Source organism: Falco naumanni, chromosome 12, assembly GCF_017639655.2.
Source record: "Falco naumanni isolate bFalNau1 chromosome 12, bFalNau1.pat, whole genome shotgun sequence".
Taxonomy (NCBI): Eukaryota; Metazoa; Chordata; class Aves; order Falconiformes; family Falconidae; genus Falco; species Falco naumanni.
The window spans coordinates 354,531-367,776 of record NC_054065.1 but is presented as its reverse complement, the minus strand read 5'-3'; the positions used below and the strand labels follow the sequence as shown (position 1 = coordinate 367,776).

The window sequence follows — 13,246 nt, the reverse complement described above, 5'->3', positions numbered from 1 at the left end:
CAAGAGATGCCATGAAGTCCTAGAGGGAAGCCACTGTTGCTATTGCTGTTAGCTGGACATCACTCAGACTGCAGGAAGGACAGAGGAAAGATTCTTGATTACAGTCACGGAGTGAATGAAAGTTAAAAGACTGGACAATCACAGGATTGTTGAGGTTGGCAAGTATCTCTGGAGACTGTCTAGTCTCCAACCCTCTGCTCAAAGCAGGGTCAGCTAGAGCAGGATGCTTAGGGCCATGTCTAGTTGGGTCTTGAATACCTCCCAGGATGGAAACTGCAAACTGCACAGCTGCTCTCAGCAGCCTGTTTTGGCATTTGACCACTCTCACAGTAAAAAAGCGTTTTGAAGTTTAAATGGAATTTCTGTATTTAAAATGGTGTGTGTTGCCTCTTGTTCTTTCAGTGGATACCACTCAGAAAAGTCTGGCTGCACCTTTGCTATACTCTCCTCTCTAGTATTTATACACATCAGTAAGATCCGCCTGAATCTTCTCTTCTCCAGGCTGAACAGTTTCAACTCTTTCAGCCTCTCTCTGTATGTCAGTTGCTACGGTCCCTTAAATCATCCTTGTGGGCCTTCACCGGACTTGCTTCACAAAGTTTATGCCTTCTTTGTATTGAGGAGCCCAGAATTGGACCAAAGACTCCAGATGTGTCTCACTGGTGCTGAGCAGAGAAGGATCATCTCTCTCTACCTGCTGGCAACACTTCTCCTAATACAGCCCTGTATGCTGTTGGTGCTCCATGCCACAAGGGTGCATTGCAGACTTCAGCTTGGTGTCCACCAGGACCAACAGGTCTTTCTCTGCCAAGCTGCTTTCCAGCAGCCCAGTCCCAGCATGTTCTGATACATGGGGTTATTTTTTCCCAGATGTAGGACTTTTCCCTTTGTTGATGTTGTTCATGAGTTTCCTGCCTGTGCATTTCTCCAGGCTGTCCAAGTCTCTCTGGATGGCAGCACAACCCTCCAGTGCCACCCCTCCCAGTTTTGTATTGGCTGCGAACTTGCGGAGGGTGCCTTCTGCCTCATCATCCAGTTCATTAATAAAGACATTAAGCATTTACTGGGGTAAACCACTAGTGACTGGCCTCCAGCTGGACTTTGAGTGCAGTGGTTTGGCCAATTATCAGTCCACTCCACTGTCTACTTATTTAGTCTGTTCTTCCTCTGTTTGTCTTTGAGGATGTTTGAGATACAGTGTCAAAAGCCTTGCTAAAGTCAGCATAAACATCTGTTGCTCTCCCCTCATCCAAGAAGTCCACCTTGTCATAGAAGGCTATCAGGCTGGTAAACATGTTTTCCCCTTCATGAATCTATATGTCTACTCGCAATCACCTTCTTGTCCTTCGTGTGTTTAGAAGTGGTTCCCAGGATGATATGCTCCATCACCTTCCCAGGGATCAAGGTCAGGCTGACCAGCCTGTGTTTCCTTGGATCTTCTCTCTTCTTGAATATAGGAGTGACAAAAGGAGCAATGCTGTAGGAATAAAATCCCTTTCTTTAATGAGCATCTTATCTTTAGCTCATCTATGTTTTTGCGGAAAAGGATAAAAACAAGTGTCTGAACAGAAGCAGCCAGCTTTCATGGGGGTATAACAATGTCACTACTGTTTTGCACACCCAAAATGTTCATTGTGCAGTGTGATCACATGGTTAGAAAAAGCAGTCTTGGAAAAAGCCCCACAATTAGCAAAGAGAGTTTCCTCAGGTTTCACTTGCAGTTCCTGGATTTCTCTCCAAATCCTTGGATAATTGGACTTCAAAACAAAACAAGTCCCCCCTCCCCTCCATCCCCTCATTACTAAAAATTAATTACTCAAGTATTACTAAGTTGCCAGAAAAAGCTAGAGTTAGCTGGGTCAGGCATTAAGAGCTGCAAGGTGCTGTTTGTTACTCGGGGACCCTGGCATGTAGGTCGTCAGGGGCAGAAGACAATGAGCTGCTGTTCCCTGAGGTTGTCCATCGGGCTGAGCTTGGGCTGCTTGCACGAGCAAGGCCTGCTCGCTGGGTGGGGGTTCACAGGATCGGGCCAACCAGATTGTCCCTTAAATGTGACCCTGAATCAGAAGCACTAGATAATTTCTGAGCTAATAGTCACAATTTAGTACTCCTCCTTTGGTATTTGGCAAGATTCAAATTTGTCTTTGTAGCACCTCCTCCAAAAGAGGAACTCCTCAAAGCCATTGTAATGCCCCTGTCTTGTGTATAGAGGGAAAGAGAGATTTTGTAAAAGACAAAAAAAGCTTGCTTGACCATGATTACTTTTGTGTAGCCATCCAAAACCATTACTGCCTCCTCAGAACGTTTAATATAAGAGGACTGTGGCAAAGTTAAGCATTTGATGAAAGTAAAACCTAAATGCCTTTTAATAAGCAAGCTGTTGAGGCAGTAGTAGCTTTTGTGTAAGCCAAAAAAAAGTATACTGTGTGATTTGAAAGTTAAGTTTAATGCAGAAGAGCCTCCTAGAAGCCCCCTTCCCTCCAGCCTTATTTTTCTGGAAGTCTAAACACTCAGGGCTTTCTGCAGAGTATGATATTTCGCTAATATCATACTCTGTAAAATCTGTGTGCATCTCTTGTTCCAGGCTGCCTGAGTCAGAATCCCCTGTGGCCAGATTTTGGTCCAGGTTAATGCTGATGTAAAGAATTCTGGCATGTTTCTGTGCAGAAATAGAGAAAAAGGGTCTACTACCTTTTCCTTTCCTTTTGTGCTGTGGTGTGTACATGCATGTGGCAGCATGTTGTCCTGTGATTATGCACATTCTGAACTTGCTTATGTGGTAAAGTGGCTTCACACACTAACCAGCCAAGCAGCTGCTCCCAACCAGAAGGAGATGTATGGGGTTTCATTCTGAATGTGAAGAGCAGTATCATTGCTAATGGCACTTTCAGCTGCTGCAGCCCCCTTTGAAGGATGAGCTTGTGTTTGAACCCTCCTTAAACTCCCTAAGGGCAGGTGGGTGTTTCAAAGCCCATTTTACAGATGGTGCATTATGATTTGAGGTAAGCAGAGAGCTTTGGATGAGAGGCAGCCTGCAAGCTTGTGGCTGGATGTGAGACATCAGTACATTGAAAGCATCATCCCGCAAGGTCTCAGTTACTGCCTAGTTTTGCCATAAGCCTGGCAGCAACCACAGAAAGCCCCATGCAGAATCAGGACTTCTTGTTTAAACAAGTTCACTCTATGAGATAGTGCCCGAGGAGGAAAAATACAGCTTGTAATCTAATAGATAAGGTGGGGAAAGAGCAAGAGGGGACCTGTCAAAGAGAGACTAATGGACTTGCTGGAGGTTGCACAGTAGGGAAGTGGCAGAACTGGAAATGGACTGTGAATCTCTTGAGACACATCCTGGTGCTGGGTTACTAAATCACAATCATTTTGATTAAGTGCCTCTCCCACTTCTGACTGCCCCTTTCCCAGGTCCATTGCAAATGGATGTTTCAGCTTATTTTTATTTTATTCTTCCTTTCTTGTTACAAAAGAGGAAGGGAATTCCATCTTTTGCTTCTCCAGCTACATCTTGGAAGCATCTGTCACCTGTTCTAGAGAAGAAAGTTCCTCTTCTTCTGTCTTCCTACTGTAAATGAAACATTTTCCGGTAGGATGTGGGTACACCACAGATGGACATTGCAGGGCAGTCACAGTCACAGCCTGAACAGGGGGACTGCACCCCAATGATGTGATGTAGGAAGCTGGCACACCAGGCAGGGCTTTGCAAGGCCATGCTTCAGGGCACTGATCTCTGATATCATTCACCCTGCCTCACCTGTATGTGCCTGTTAACCATGAACCAGGTTTGTCTCAGTGACATCATCAATGTGCTATACTGGATTTCTTTTTCTTTTCCTTCCAGTGCTGACTGGAATCAGTCCAAACCCAAGCCAGAAAATGCTCCATCTCATGCTTCTCCAGGAAGATGTTAGTGTTGGTGCAGAGAAGAAAAGGCCTTCCTCTGCCCTCACCCCTTGCCTTCAACTCAGTCGTCAGTCCCACGGTTCTTGATTTGGGCAAGGCCACTGATGCTTTTCCCATCAAAAGGCAGATCTAGTCAACATCAAACAGCTTCCACATCAGACCCTTTCTGTTTCTATGTCTAGCCTCTAACCCAACTATATGTTTATTACTTTAAGAGTCCTTGTTGTTTCTGGGCACCCATTAATGTCCAGACACTAACTGTGAATTCCTCTGTGCTTCCCACTGGAGCTTCTCCACTAGAAGTCACTTGGCCACCCTCCTGCTGCAGCTCTGGCCTTTTGCTATCAACCACAGCTACACCAGCATGTCAGCAGGACTTTTGGAGAAAAAGCAGCATCCCTCTGGACCTAGAGGGACCTCTGAAAGAGTTCACTTTCTCATCTCTTCCAGCTCTGAGTCCTGGACACGTTGCTGACACTGTGATCCTGTAAGCATCCTTCCCCAGTGGCCCTGGCAAATCCAGAATGAAAAGATATTTGCTCCATGTCTTCCATCCAGTTGCTTCCCTCTGGGATCTTTTTTTTTGGATGTGAAGCTGTAAACCAGACATCAGCCAGGAGTATTTTAGAGAAGAGGAATGTTAAGCATAAACAGCCAGGTTCATTTGTTCACATCAGCCTTTGGGAGTATAATCATGTCTATCCATCATTCCTCTGCCTGGTAACTTCAGCCAGTTTCAGCAAAATTTGACAGTAAGTTCGACGTCTTAGAGATGCTACATTCCTTTCATGCAAACAGGCAGCTAGAGAGAGAAGGATTAAAATTAGCATAAGCCTTGTTAGGTATCAGAGAATCCAGAGGTAAGCAGACACTGGGGAAACACAGGAGATGGCAAGCATCACTACTTTGCTACTCACTGACCAGTTTGCTATTCACTGTTTTAATTCCAAGGCACCATGATGAATCTTAAGACATTAGGACAAAGGTGGGTTTCCATCTTCTCATAGCCAACAACTGTGTATCTGTTCCTTGCCCCATTCTGGCCCAGTTATCTTCATATAGACCACCTTAAATCTTCTGAGGGGAAGAGGGAGGATAGCTTCAATGGATCTGTCAGTCATTGGGGCAAACATTAAGGTCAAGGATAGCAACAGGGTGGTTACTCTTCTGCTTCCCACAGTGTTACCCTTCACTTCTGCAGACGTTACTCCTCCTGCTCTGGGGTACCAGACTCTTTCCAGCTTTCACCTTAGCATCTGCAGCATGATTGGTGGTATCACTGCAGCAGCAGTATGCAGCTTGGCAGGTATTAATGGATTAATTTATTGGCTGATCCCAAAAACCTATGGATGAGCATAGGAGCAGCTACACGCTGAAGCTAACTAGTCCCTCCAGCTTCCTGGAATAGTTTGTGTGTATTGAGTGCATTTGCTCCCTGGTTTCATGGCAGGGAGACTGGGATCATTGTACTATAGTGGAACAAAAATGTCTAGAGCAAGATAATGTCTGGTCCCTTCCAAAGCTCATAACAATACAGGAATTCTCGTCAACCATAACTCCTGCATTTCTTGCTTAATACTTTGAGTGTCTATGTGCAGCACTCCGTCTTGTGTGTGTACCCTCTGCAAAGTGAATTTTGCAATGCAGAGCAAACCAAGGATGCTTTTTTAGGAGTCTCAAAAAAAGTCCAAGAAGGAAATTCCATTGAAACATGCAGGAATGCAGCAGATTTTTTAAGTTCCAGTTTTTTGAGACCGCTGTCTCATGGTGAGACCTGGGGAATGCAGGATTTACACTGAATTTCCACTGCCAGGCAAGGACACTGCAGGAAGAGGATCCCCAAACAGACAGAGGACTGCAGCTTTTTCAGCCAAGGGACTGGAAACATAGCAGAGTCCTTCTAATATTCCTGAATGAGGTAATTTCTGTCATATTTGGATCCTGGAGCAAAACCAGTTTGGGTTTTGGCAATAGCTCCTTGTTTTCCCTTCAGCAACTGCCAGAAAAGAACTGAAGATAGGAATAACTTTTATTTTATTCCCATTGTTTTTCCTCTGGTGTTTAGCTTCAGCCTTGGTTACTTACTGCCTTCAGGAGCTGTGTGTGAATAGCTGGAGCTGGGGTGGTAGCATCTTTGCATTTGCTACACAAGAAGAAGAGAGATAGCCTCCTTTCAATTTCAGACAAAGCAGATTTTGAACTTGCAAACCATCCTTGTGTGATCGGTCAAAACAGAGCGTTCTGGCTTGCTTTAACTGCTAGATACAAGCCAAACCTCAAAGGAGAATTTGGGAACGTTGATTTTTCCTTCTTGCAGAATGAGGGAGGGCTTCGTCTGCAGACAGTTTTCTCCTGGGGAAGAAGCATTTCCTATTCTTAAATGAACAGAGAACTGAGCTTTTCCTTCTGTAATTATGTGGAAAAAAATTATCACTGGGCTAAGGCCCTTTTTCTGCTCTTTGCTATAAACTGAAATTATCTTCTCCCTTACTGTGAGTTTTGAATGTTTTGCTAGCTTTGTTTTCCCTGAATTTACACATTGTCATGTACTCTGAGAAAACCTATTCCATTGCCACTTGCAGGAAATTCCAATTGTCTCGTGAGAAGGCTGCATGACTGATTTCTACCCTAATTTGACAGATCGAGGAGAGATTTTTCTTAAGCTTTTGTACCAAATTTCAGAATCTTCTGAGCTCCTGTGCTCACAGTTAGAAGTTACAAGAAGAAATAGGGCAGGGTACAGTGATAATCAGAGAAGAGGGAATAGTTTGTTGATTAAAACTGTATTTCCAGAGCTGTAGCTTATGGGAAATTTGTGAAGCAGCAGCAGGTAGTCCAAAATCAAATGCAGAAAAAGAAAGAATCCTTTAGGCAAGTGGAGAACTACAATGAGAGAAACAAGTGAACAGTGGCTATTCAGCCTAGTTCAGATTTAACTATCTCAGAACCACTAAGCAGTACTGTATAAAACAATTCATGGTTCTGTATGATTACTTTTTTTAATAGATGGGTGGACATTAGATTAGAAGATGCTGAAAGGCTACCAGAGCTGGAGAGAAGGTTTAAAAAGCAGCATGCCTACTTCTTGTGTGGCTTTTGTAATTCTAGCTATTGCTTGTGCACAGAATGGCTGTAGGGTAGATTTGGGTCAAACATGAGGGGATTGTAGGAAAGCCTTTAGCATTATCAGGTAGGATAAAACAGCAGGAAGCTGTTACACCTGCCTTTTGGTTCTGATGAGCAACCCCTGCTATGCACCAGCTAGTGCAATACCGTGAAGAGTAGACTTAGAGCAAATCTGAAATGGTCTCCTTTGAAATTGTATATTCTCTTTTTTTGGCAATAGGTAAGTAATAGCAGTTTTTGCTAGAATGAAGTGTTCTTGTTTTCGTTAATATTTGGGGGTTTCTGTTATATTTTCAGAGAACCGTTTCCAGAGCTAGGCAAAGGCTAGCCAAGAGCTTTGGCAGTGGTCCCCTGGTTATTTTTAATGCAAAAATTAAATACCTCCGTGCCCAGTAGCAGATTTGATAGAAAGGAATATGTGCTTATACTCGAAACAAGGTGGGCTATTTGCTCAAGCCTACGTCCTTTAGCAATGGTAAATGGGGAACGTTTTAATGTGACCTGTGCATCAGGGAGGTTGCTGCTGGATGATCTGACACTGGAAACCCCTTATACCACCGGCATAAGGTATATATTTTACTGGAGAACATATCTCCAAATCCTCAGGCTGCAGCCCCTCAAATGCTTTGCAGTGAGTTTCATCTAGTTCTGAGGAAACCTTTCTTTGTTGGAGTGAGAATATTTAGCAAAAAACATCCCTCAAAGGCCAGACTACCATTGCATTTTGGACCAGAATGAACCCAGACAGCTTTCATTCTCTCCTCAATGTGAGCTATGAAGTCCACAAGAATCTCAATTTGGACTGTATTAGTCCAAGAAACCTTTACAGTAAGAGGTGTCTGGGCAACAGGCTTAAACAGGAATTTTATATACAGCGTGGGAGGTTTCTTACTGCTGTAAATCAGCTTGCTCCAGGGCTGTCTTAAATAACTCAGAGACCCTGGACACAGTGCCTGAATGTATGCCATTCTCCACATGTGCAAGTCTAGTGAGGTCAGACTTACTGCATGTGCCAGAAAAGCAATGCATCCTGCACAGCTGGACTCTCTGCACGCACCATGCAGAGGTGCTATGTGCGTAAGCAGCAAGCCAAATTATTTGGACTATTTTGGGGCACATATGTAACTCGACAGCATGTATACTGCCAGTTCTAGTGCATCTGGAATTAAGGCCAGCACCCATCTATGGAATCCCTGTCCGAGCCATCCCAGGGCAAATCTGCTTTGGGGGCAGGCTTACATCAATGTCAGTTTGTTCCAACTGATTTTTCTGTTGGTTTTCATTTGCTTCTCATGGTTTTATAGCCCTTCTCACCTGTCATATTTGTCCTCTTCTGTCCCTTTTCCACCTGCTGCATGGCGTGGCAGAGAGATGCCATGCCCGCATTACCTCCTGAAGCCACCGTGGAAACATCTGGAGGTCTGCACAGCTTATATAGTGTTTTGAGCTCACCAACAGGGCTTTTTACCCAGAGTTGTGCTTTTTCTTCCAGAAAGTCCAGGTGTGATATGTATCCAGTTCAACCAAATAAGCTTCCTGACAGAGCGCATTCCACAGCTAGTATTTGGTCACCTGAGGAAACCACCCTTTGCTATCTACATGGAAGGGTTTTAATCCTGCTGCCCAATGGCAGAGTGAGGTATTAGATGAGGACCCTAATAAATGGTCCGATTTTTTGTGGAGCAAAAAGCGCTGAAAAGTGAAAACTGCATTAGAAAACACCCATTCACTCCTCCCAGGAATTTGCTTTCTATGGGAATTAGTGAAGCCTCTTAAAGGAAAGTTCTTGTTATTTAGGTTAATTAGCTGATTGCTTTGCTCAACAGTGGGAGCTGAGCTAGATCCCAGGCCAGGAACATTGCTTGTTAAGCCTGAGTTGAGAACTGTTAACCTGACGTGAAGCTCAAGTGTCCTAATGCAGTTGCTCTGTGAGGGAAAATTGTTGCTCATACTCCTGAAGGGGTTGCCACGTTTAGTTTGCCTGTGTGGGATCAGTGTGACGTGTTGCTGCTACATTGGTAAAGCTGTCATAAATGATTGGCATACACTTTCTACTTTTGAATAATACTTAACTGCAACTTTTGCTCCCCTGAATGACCTCTAAAGAGGAGCCTTGCAGATAGTCCAAAGAAATCCGCCCCAAACACCTCTCTTTGGAAGCACTGTCCTCAGCAAATTGGACACCAATGTCTTTAGAATGGTGTTTCCAAATGTCTTCTGGTTTTATGAAGGCTAATGATGTAACTGAGAAGCAGCATCTGCACTTTAGGCTGAATTCAGACATTTTCCATGCTAAAATAGTTCCAGCTGCTTCATTTGCTTCCTTTTCCTGTAGATTCCTTTCCGATTTATGTATTTTATACTGACAGTTTTTACAGATTTTGGCACCGGTCAAACAGAATTCCTGACCAAAACCCAGACAGGAATTTATTGTAAAATAGTATCTGCCTTTCCAAGCCAGCTGCTGCTCATTTAGATAGCAGGGAAGGTGGCTTTCAATTTGCATTTTAGTTAAGCAAAGTTAGTTTTGGGGATTTTTGCATTTTAGATTAACTAAAATGGAAATCCAGGTTAGCTGTCATGTATGGACCACTCGGGAGGAGACGAGTGGTTGCCTGGGTGTGAATTGAGTGCAGTTGACCAGTCTGTCTCTACAGGGAGCAGTAATGTGTGCACAGAGCCCTCACATTAGCTTGTCCTGGTTTCTTAGAGGAAATACACTGCAGGGTATCAAAGAAAAAGGTCTTCTGGGTCAGAACTTGAAGTTGTCTCTTATCCCAAGAGCAGCTCTTGTTTCAGCAAAACTTTGAGATTTGCTCAGGACTGGTGGTAGAAGCTGCAGTGACATTAGAGACTTCTTCCTGTCCGCCCCTTACAACCTGCAGTTTACATTAACAGTAGGATCATTCCATTTTTCACTTCTAGTTATGCAGACAGTCCCAAAATTGGCTTTCACATTCTGAATCAAAATCCTTCATTTTTTTGGACAGTCAGTCTAGTGAGAATATTGTATTTTACATGTAATGGCCATAGGAATATAATGGTCCCACTGTACATACACACACTTACAGCTTGTATCTTAAAGAAATCCTGTAATACCTTTATGAACCAATGATCATCATGGCCGTAGCCTTTTTTATGATGGCAAGTAATCAGTAAAAAAGGAAAATGTGCAATTTTTATAAGCCAGGATTTTAACGGACATGAAGATAAAAGCAAATCTCAGGCAGCAGCAGAGCTCTACAAATTGGTGGGACACTTGTGAGTACAAATGCTATAATAATTCCAGTGTACAGTAGCTCTGCAGGACCTATTCGTGCTCGTTATGGTTTATTAGAAGTACAGTAATGCATCATCATGCTGAATCTTGAGCATGTGCAGGAGAAAAGAGAAATCTTTCCAGGACTGTCTTTTTGCAGTATGCTTGACCTTGTGTCCAATGTACATTTGCACAGAGGATCATGATTGTGTGTAGATCATTGCAGGTTCAGGTTTGCAGAATGTCAGAACTGATTATCCTTTTCTTGACTCTGGAAGTCAGACTTTCCCCTCTGTTGTCTTGGGGGAATGAAGCTCAGTCATTACTCTGGATTTGGGAGCAATGTTTGGATGAAAAGTTTTTCCTGACTGCGATGCAAAACGATACAAGTGCCTCAGCAGTCTTGCATTCATGAAATTGTAGTGATGCTCGTCAACAATAGCAATGCCCACTTCTCTTGCAAATGGGCTTCTTTATAGTCTTAACTGGAAGGATGCGAGCACTAAAAGTGGCCAGTGATACACTATGTACTGTTGTTTTCTGTGTTGACCATTGAAAAAATAACATTGTAGCACAGAAATTTAGTTTGAAATGTTTATTGGACTAAAACCAGTTTAAAAACCAAGAAATAAATCCAACTGTTAAAAAAAAAAAAAAAAAAAAGTGTTGTTTAAGGTGGAAGAACTTCCATTCTGGGAACTTTTTCTTGTCTGCAGATCCTTGTCTGCAGGAATGGACTAATGTTTTTGCTTTTCCTTGTATACAAATGTAGAGCAAGCTGAGCAATTAAGAATTGGATACCAGCCTGTTTAAGGAAGATCACTGCATTTAGTTTTGCTGTTTGACCTCAGTAGCAGAGTGGTGTGACTGGAAACACACCTGCACTGCACAAAATCAAGGTCTGTTAGGCAAACAACAGCAATGTCCTTTTCTAAAGCATCCTTGAATATTTGTACATAACTTCTTGCTAAGATTGATCTCTTCCAGGAAACTTAAATAGTCAGTTACTACTTTAAATAGTAATTAGTTTTGGTGACTCAGTTGAAACTCAACTTCACGAGGGTTTCATTGCACAGAAGGTGCAGGGAGGAATACAATGTTGTGTTACCTTATAGTGGCCTTAAGATAATATTTGATATTAGGTGGTCTAAAGATTTACAATTCAGTCGTGTGGGTGCCCATGGCACCCACCCCACAGCTTCCAGCTGCCTTGTTCTTCCCTGGAGAAGCCAACCTTCCCTTCAAGGAAGTCTCCTTCATGCAGTAAACTGCAGAAATGCCTTGGGGCTCTCCATCTGAGTGCTCTCTTGACAATACTGCAGGTCATACTCTTTGAGAAGATCATATGAAATGCCCAAAGGGACAATAATTAAGCTCCCCAAGAGAAGAATGGGAAACTGAGGGGAAGAGAGATGCTAGCTGAGGAACAGAATTGGAGAGGTGGCTTTACTCCCTGTAGCCTTCCTATATAGCTTTAGGTTTATGTCACATAGAACCACATTTTTAAATGTATATAGGGCTTAAAGGTGCAGGTGAGTGCCTTTGGTTAGACTCCAGAGCCTCTAAAAATGACACTTAAATAGCTCCACAGCTGTGAGGACCTGTATCTTGGTTCTCCGCTTGCACAGTGGATGTAATTGTGGCTCTGCCATGTTGATGGCTACATCAGAGCCTGTGATGCGCCTGGGTATCTTAGTAGTGATATCTCTACAGAGCCCTGCAGGCATAAGTTGTCTCTCTGCCTTCTTTACCTCAGTGCTAAATAATGTTTAGCCTGTGCTAGTGTGCCATGATGCATTGATATTGATGGTTTTCAGCAGCTGAGGTTCAGACTGTGAGATTACTGACTTGTTCCTACACCAGGTTGAGTAAAAGTAGGGAAGAAATGTGTTTATGTCTGTCCTTGTTTATTTTCCCCCATTGTGAAGCATTAATTGGTGACTGAATGCAAAATTACCTTTCCCCTGTTTGTTCTTATGGGACTCACACAGGAGTTAATTAGCAAGAAGAAAATTTTATGATATAACAGTATAAAGGATGTCAAAGCCCATGTAGGGGTGGAACTGTTTGAAATGTTGTCAGGTCCTAAGGGCACTGCTCCAATAATACTCCTTCTTTGGCAGTAGGGAGTAGGCAAAATAATCTGCGATGTAATGGTCTGACTTGGCATTTACAGCTTGCGAGCCAGCATTCAGCAACTCAGCAGTTTAGGATTACAGAATTATCATCAGAGAGAAATATTGTTGCTTGGAATTGTGACACGGTTTTATAAACTTCCTTCTTTTACAGATTCGATTAAACAGCAGAGGACTTATCTATTCTGTTGGTCTCCTGCTGGCATCTGTTTTTGTCACAGTATGTATATAGTCTTTTGTTCTTCGTTTCCAAAAGAGTGATTTTATAGATGTTTTCTTCATTTGTTCCTTTCTCACCTACAGCTGTAACAGTGGTTGTAAAGTCTGTTGTTAAGGGATAGGAATGGTCACTCCTATTGTAAACTTCCCAAGACCTTAATCTGGCACTTGGCAGAAGCTATCAGTGTCACGAGATGGCTTTCATGTTTGTATATTTTTCATGGGAGGAGCCTGGGAGATACATTAGTAATTATCAGTTATTTTTCATGCTAGCGTTGAAGCAGATCCCTTGATGTATGATGAGATCTGTTCTCCTGTTGGACAGGTAGACAAAATGCTGTATAGTTTGTACAGTTTGCTTTGGCCTGCTGTAGGAACCTTCTGAAATACGACACAGACCAGAACAAATAATGCCTGGACATGACAGTGTTTCTAGTGAAATCGGTGTCTCACATTCCCTGACCTGTCCAAGTCCAGCATAGCAGACCGGAAATGACGGGGAGAAGCAGATTGATGTGACATCTTCCAAATCTTGAGACGACACTATAGGGAGTCCTCCTGTGTGTTGCACACCAACACAATTCCCACATAC

The 13,246-nt window shown here is 43.1% G+C and overlaps 1 protein-coding gene across 4 annotated transcripts in view; it reads left to right on the top strand.

Annotated features, from left to right (window-relative positions):
* SLC24A3 (solute carrier family 24 member 3) overlaps positions 1–13,246 on the top strand; it is a 185,877-nt gene that overhangs the window by 157,701 nt on the left and 14,930 nt on the right. For 2 of the 4 annotated variants that reach the window (XM_040612246.1, XM_040612245.1), the window contains exons 16-17: positions 5,729–5,833; positions 12,590–12,655. In XM_040612246.1, the coding sequence (XP_040468180.1) occupies positions 5,729–5,833; positions 12,590–12,655 (171 nt within the window). The remainder of the gene's footprint in view (positions 1–5,728; positions 5,834–12,589; positions 12,656–13,246) is intronic. The other 2 variants (XM_040612249.1, XM_040612248.1) reach the window with 1 other exon arrangement.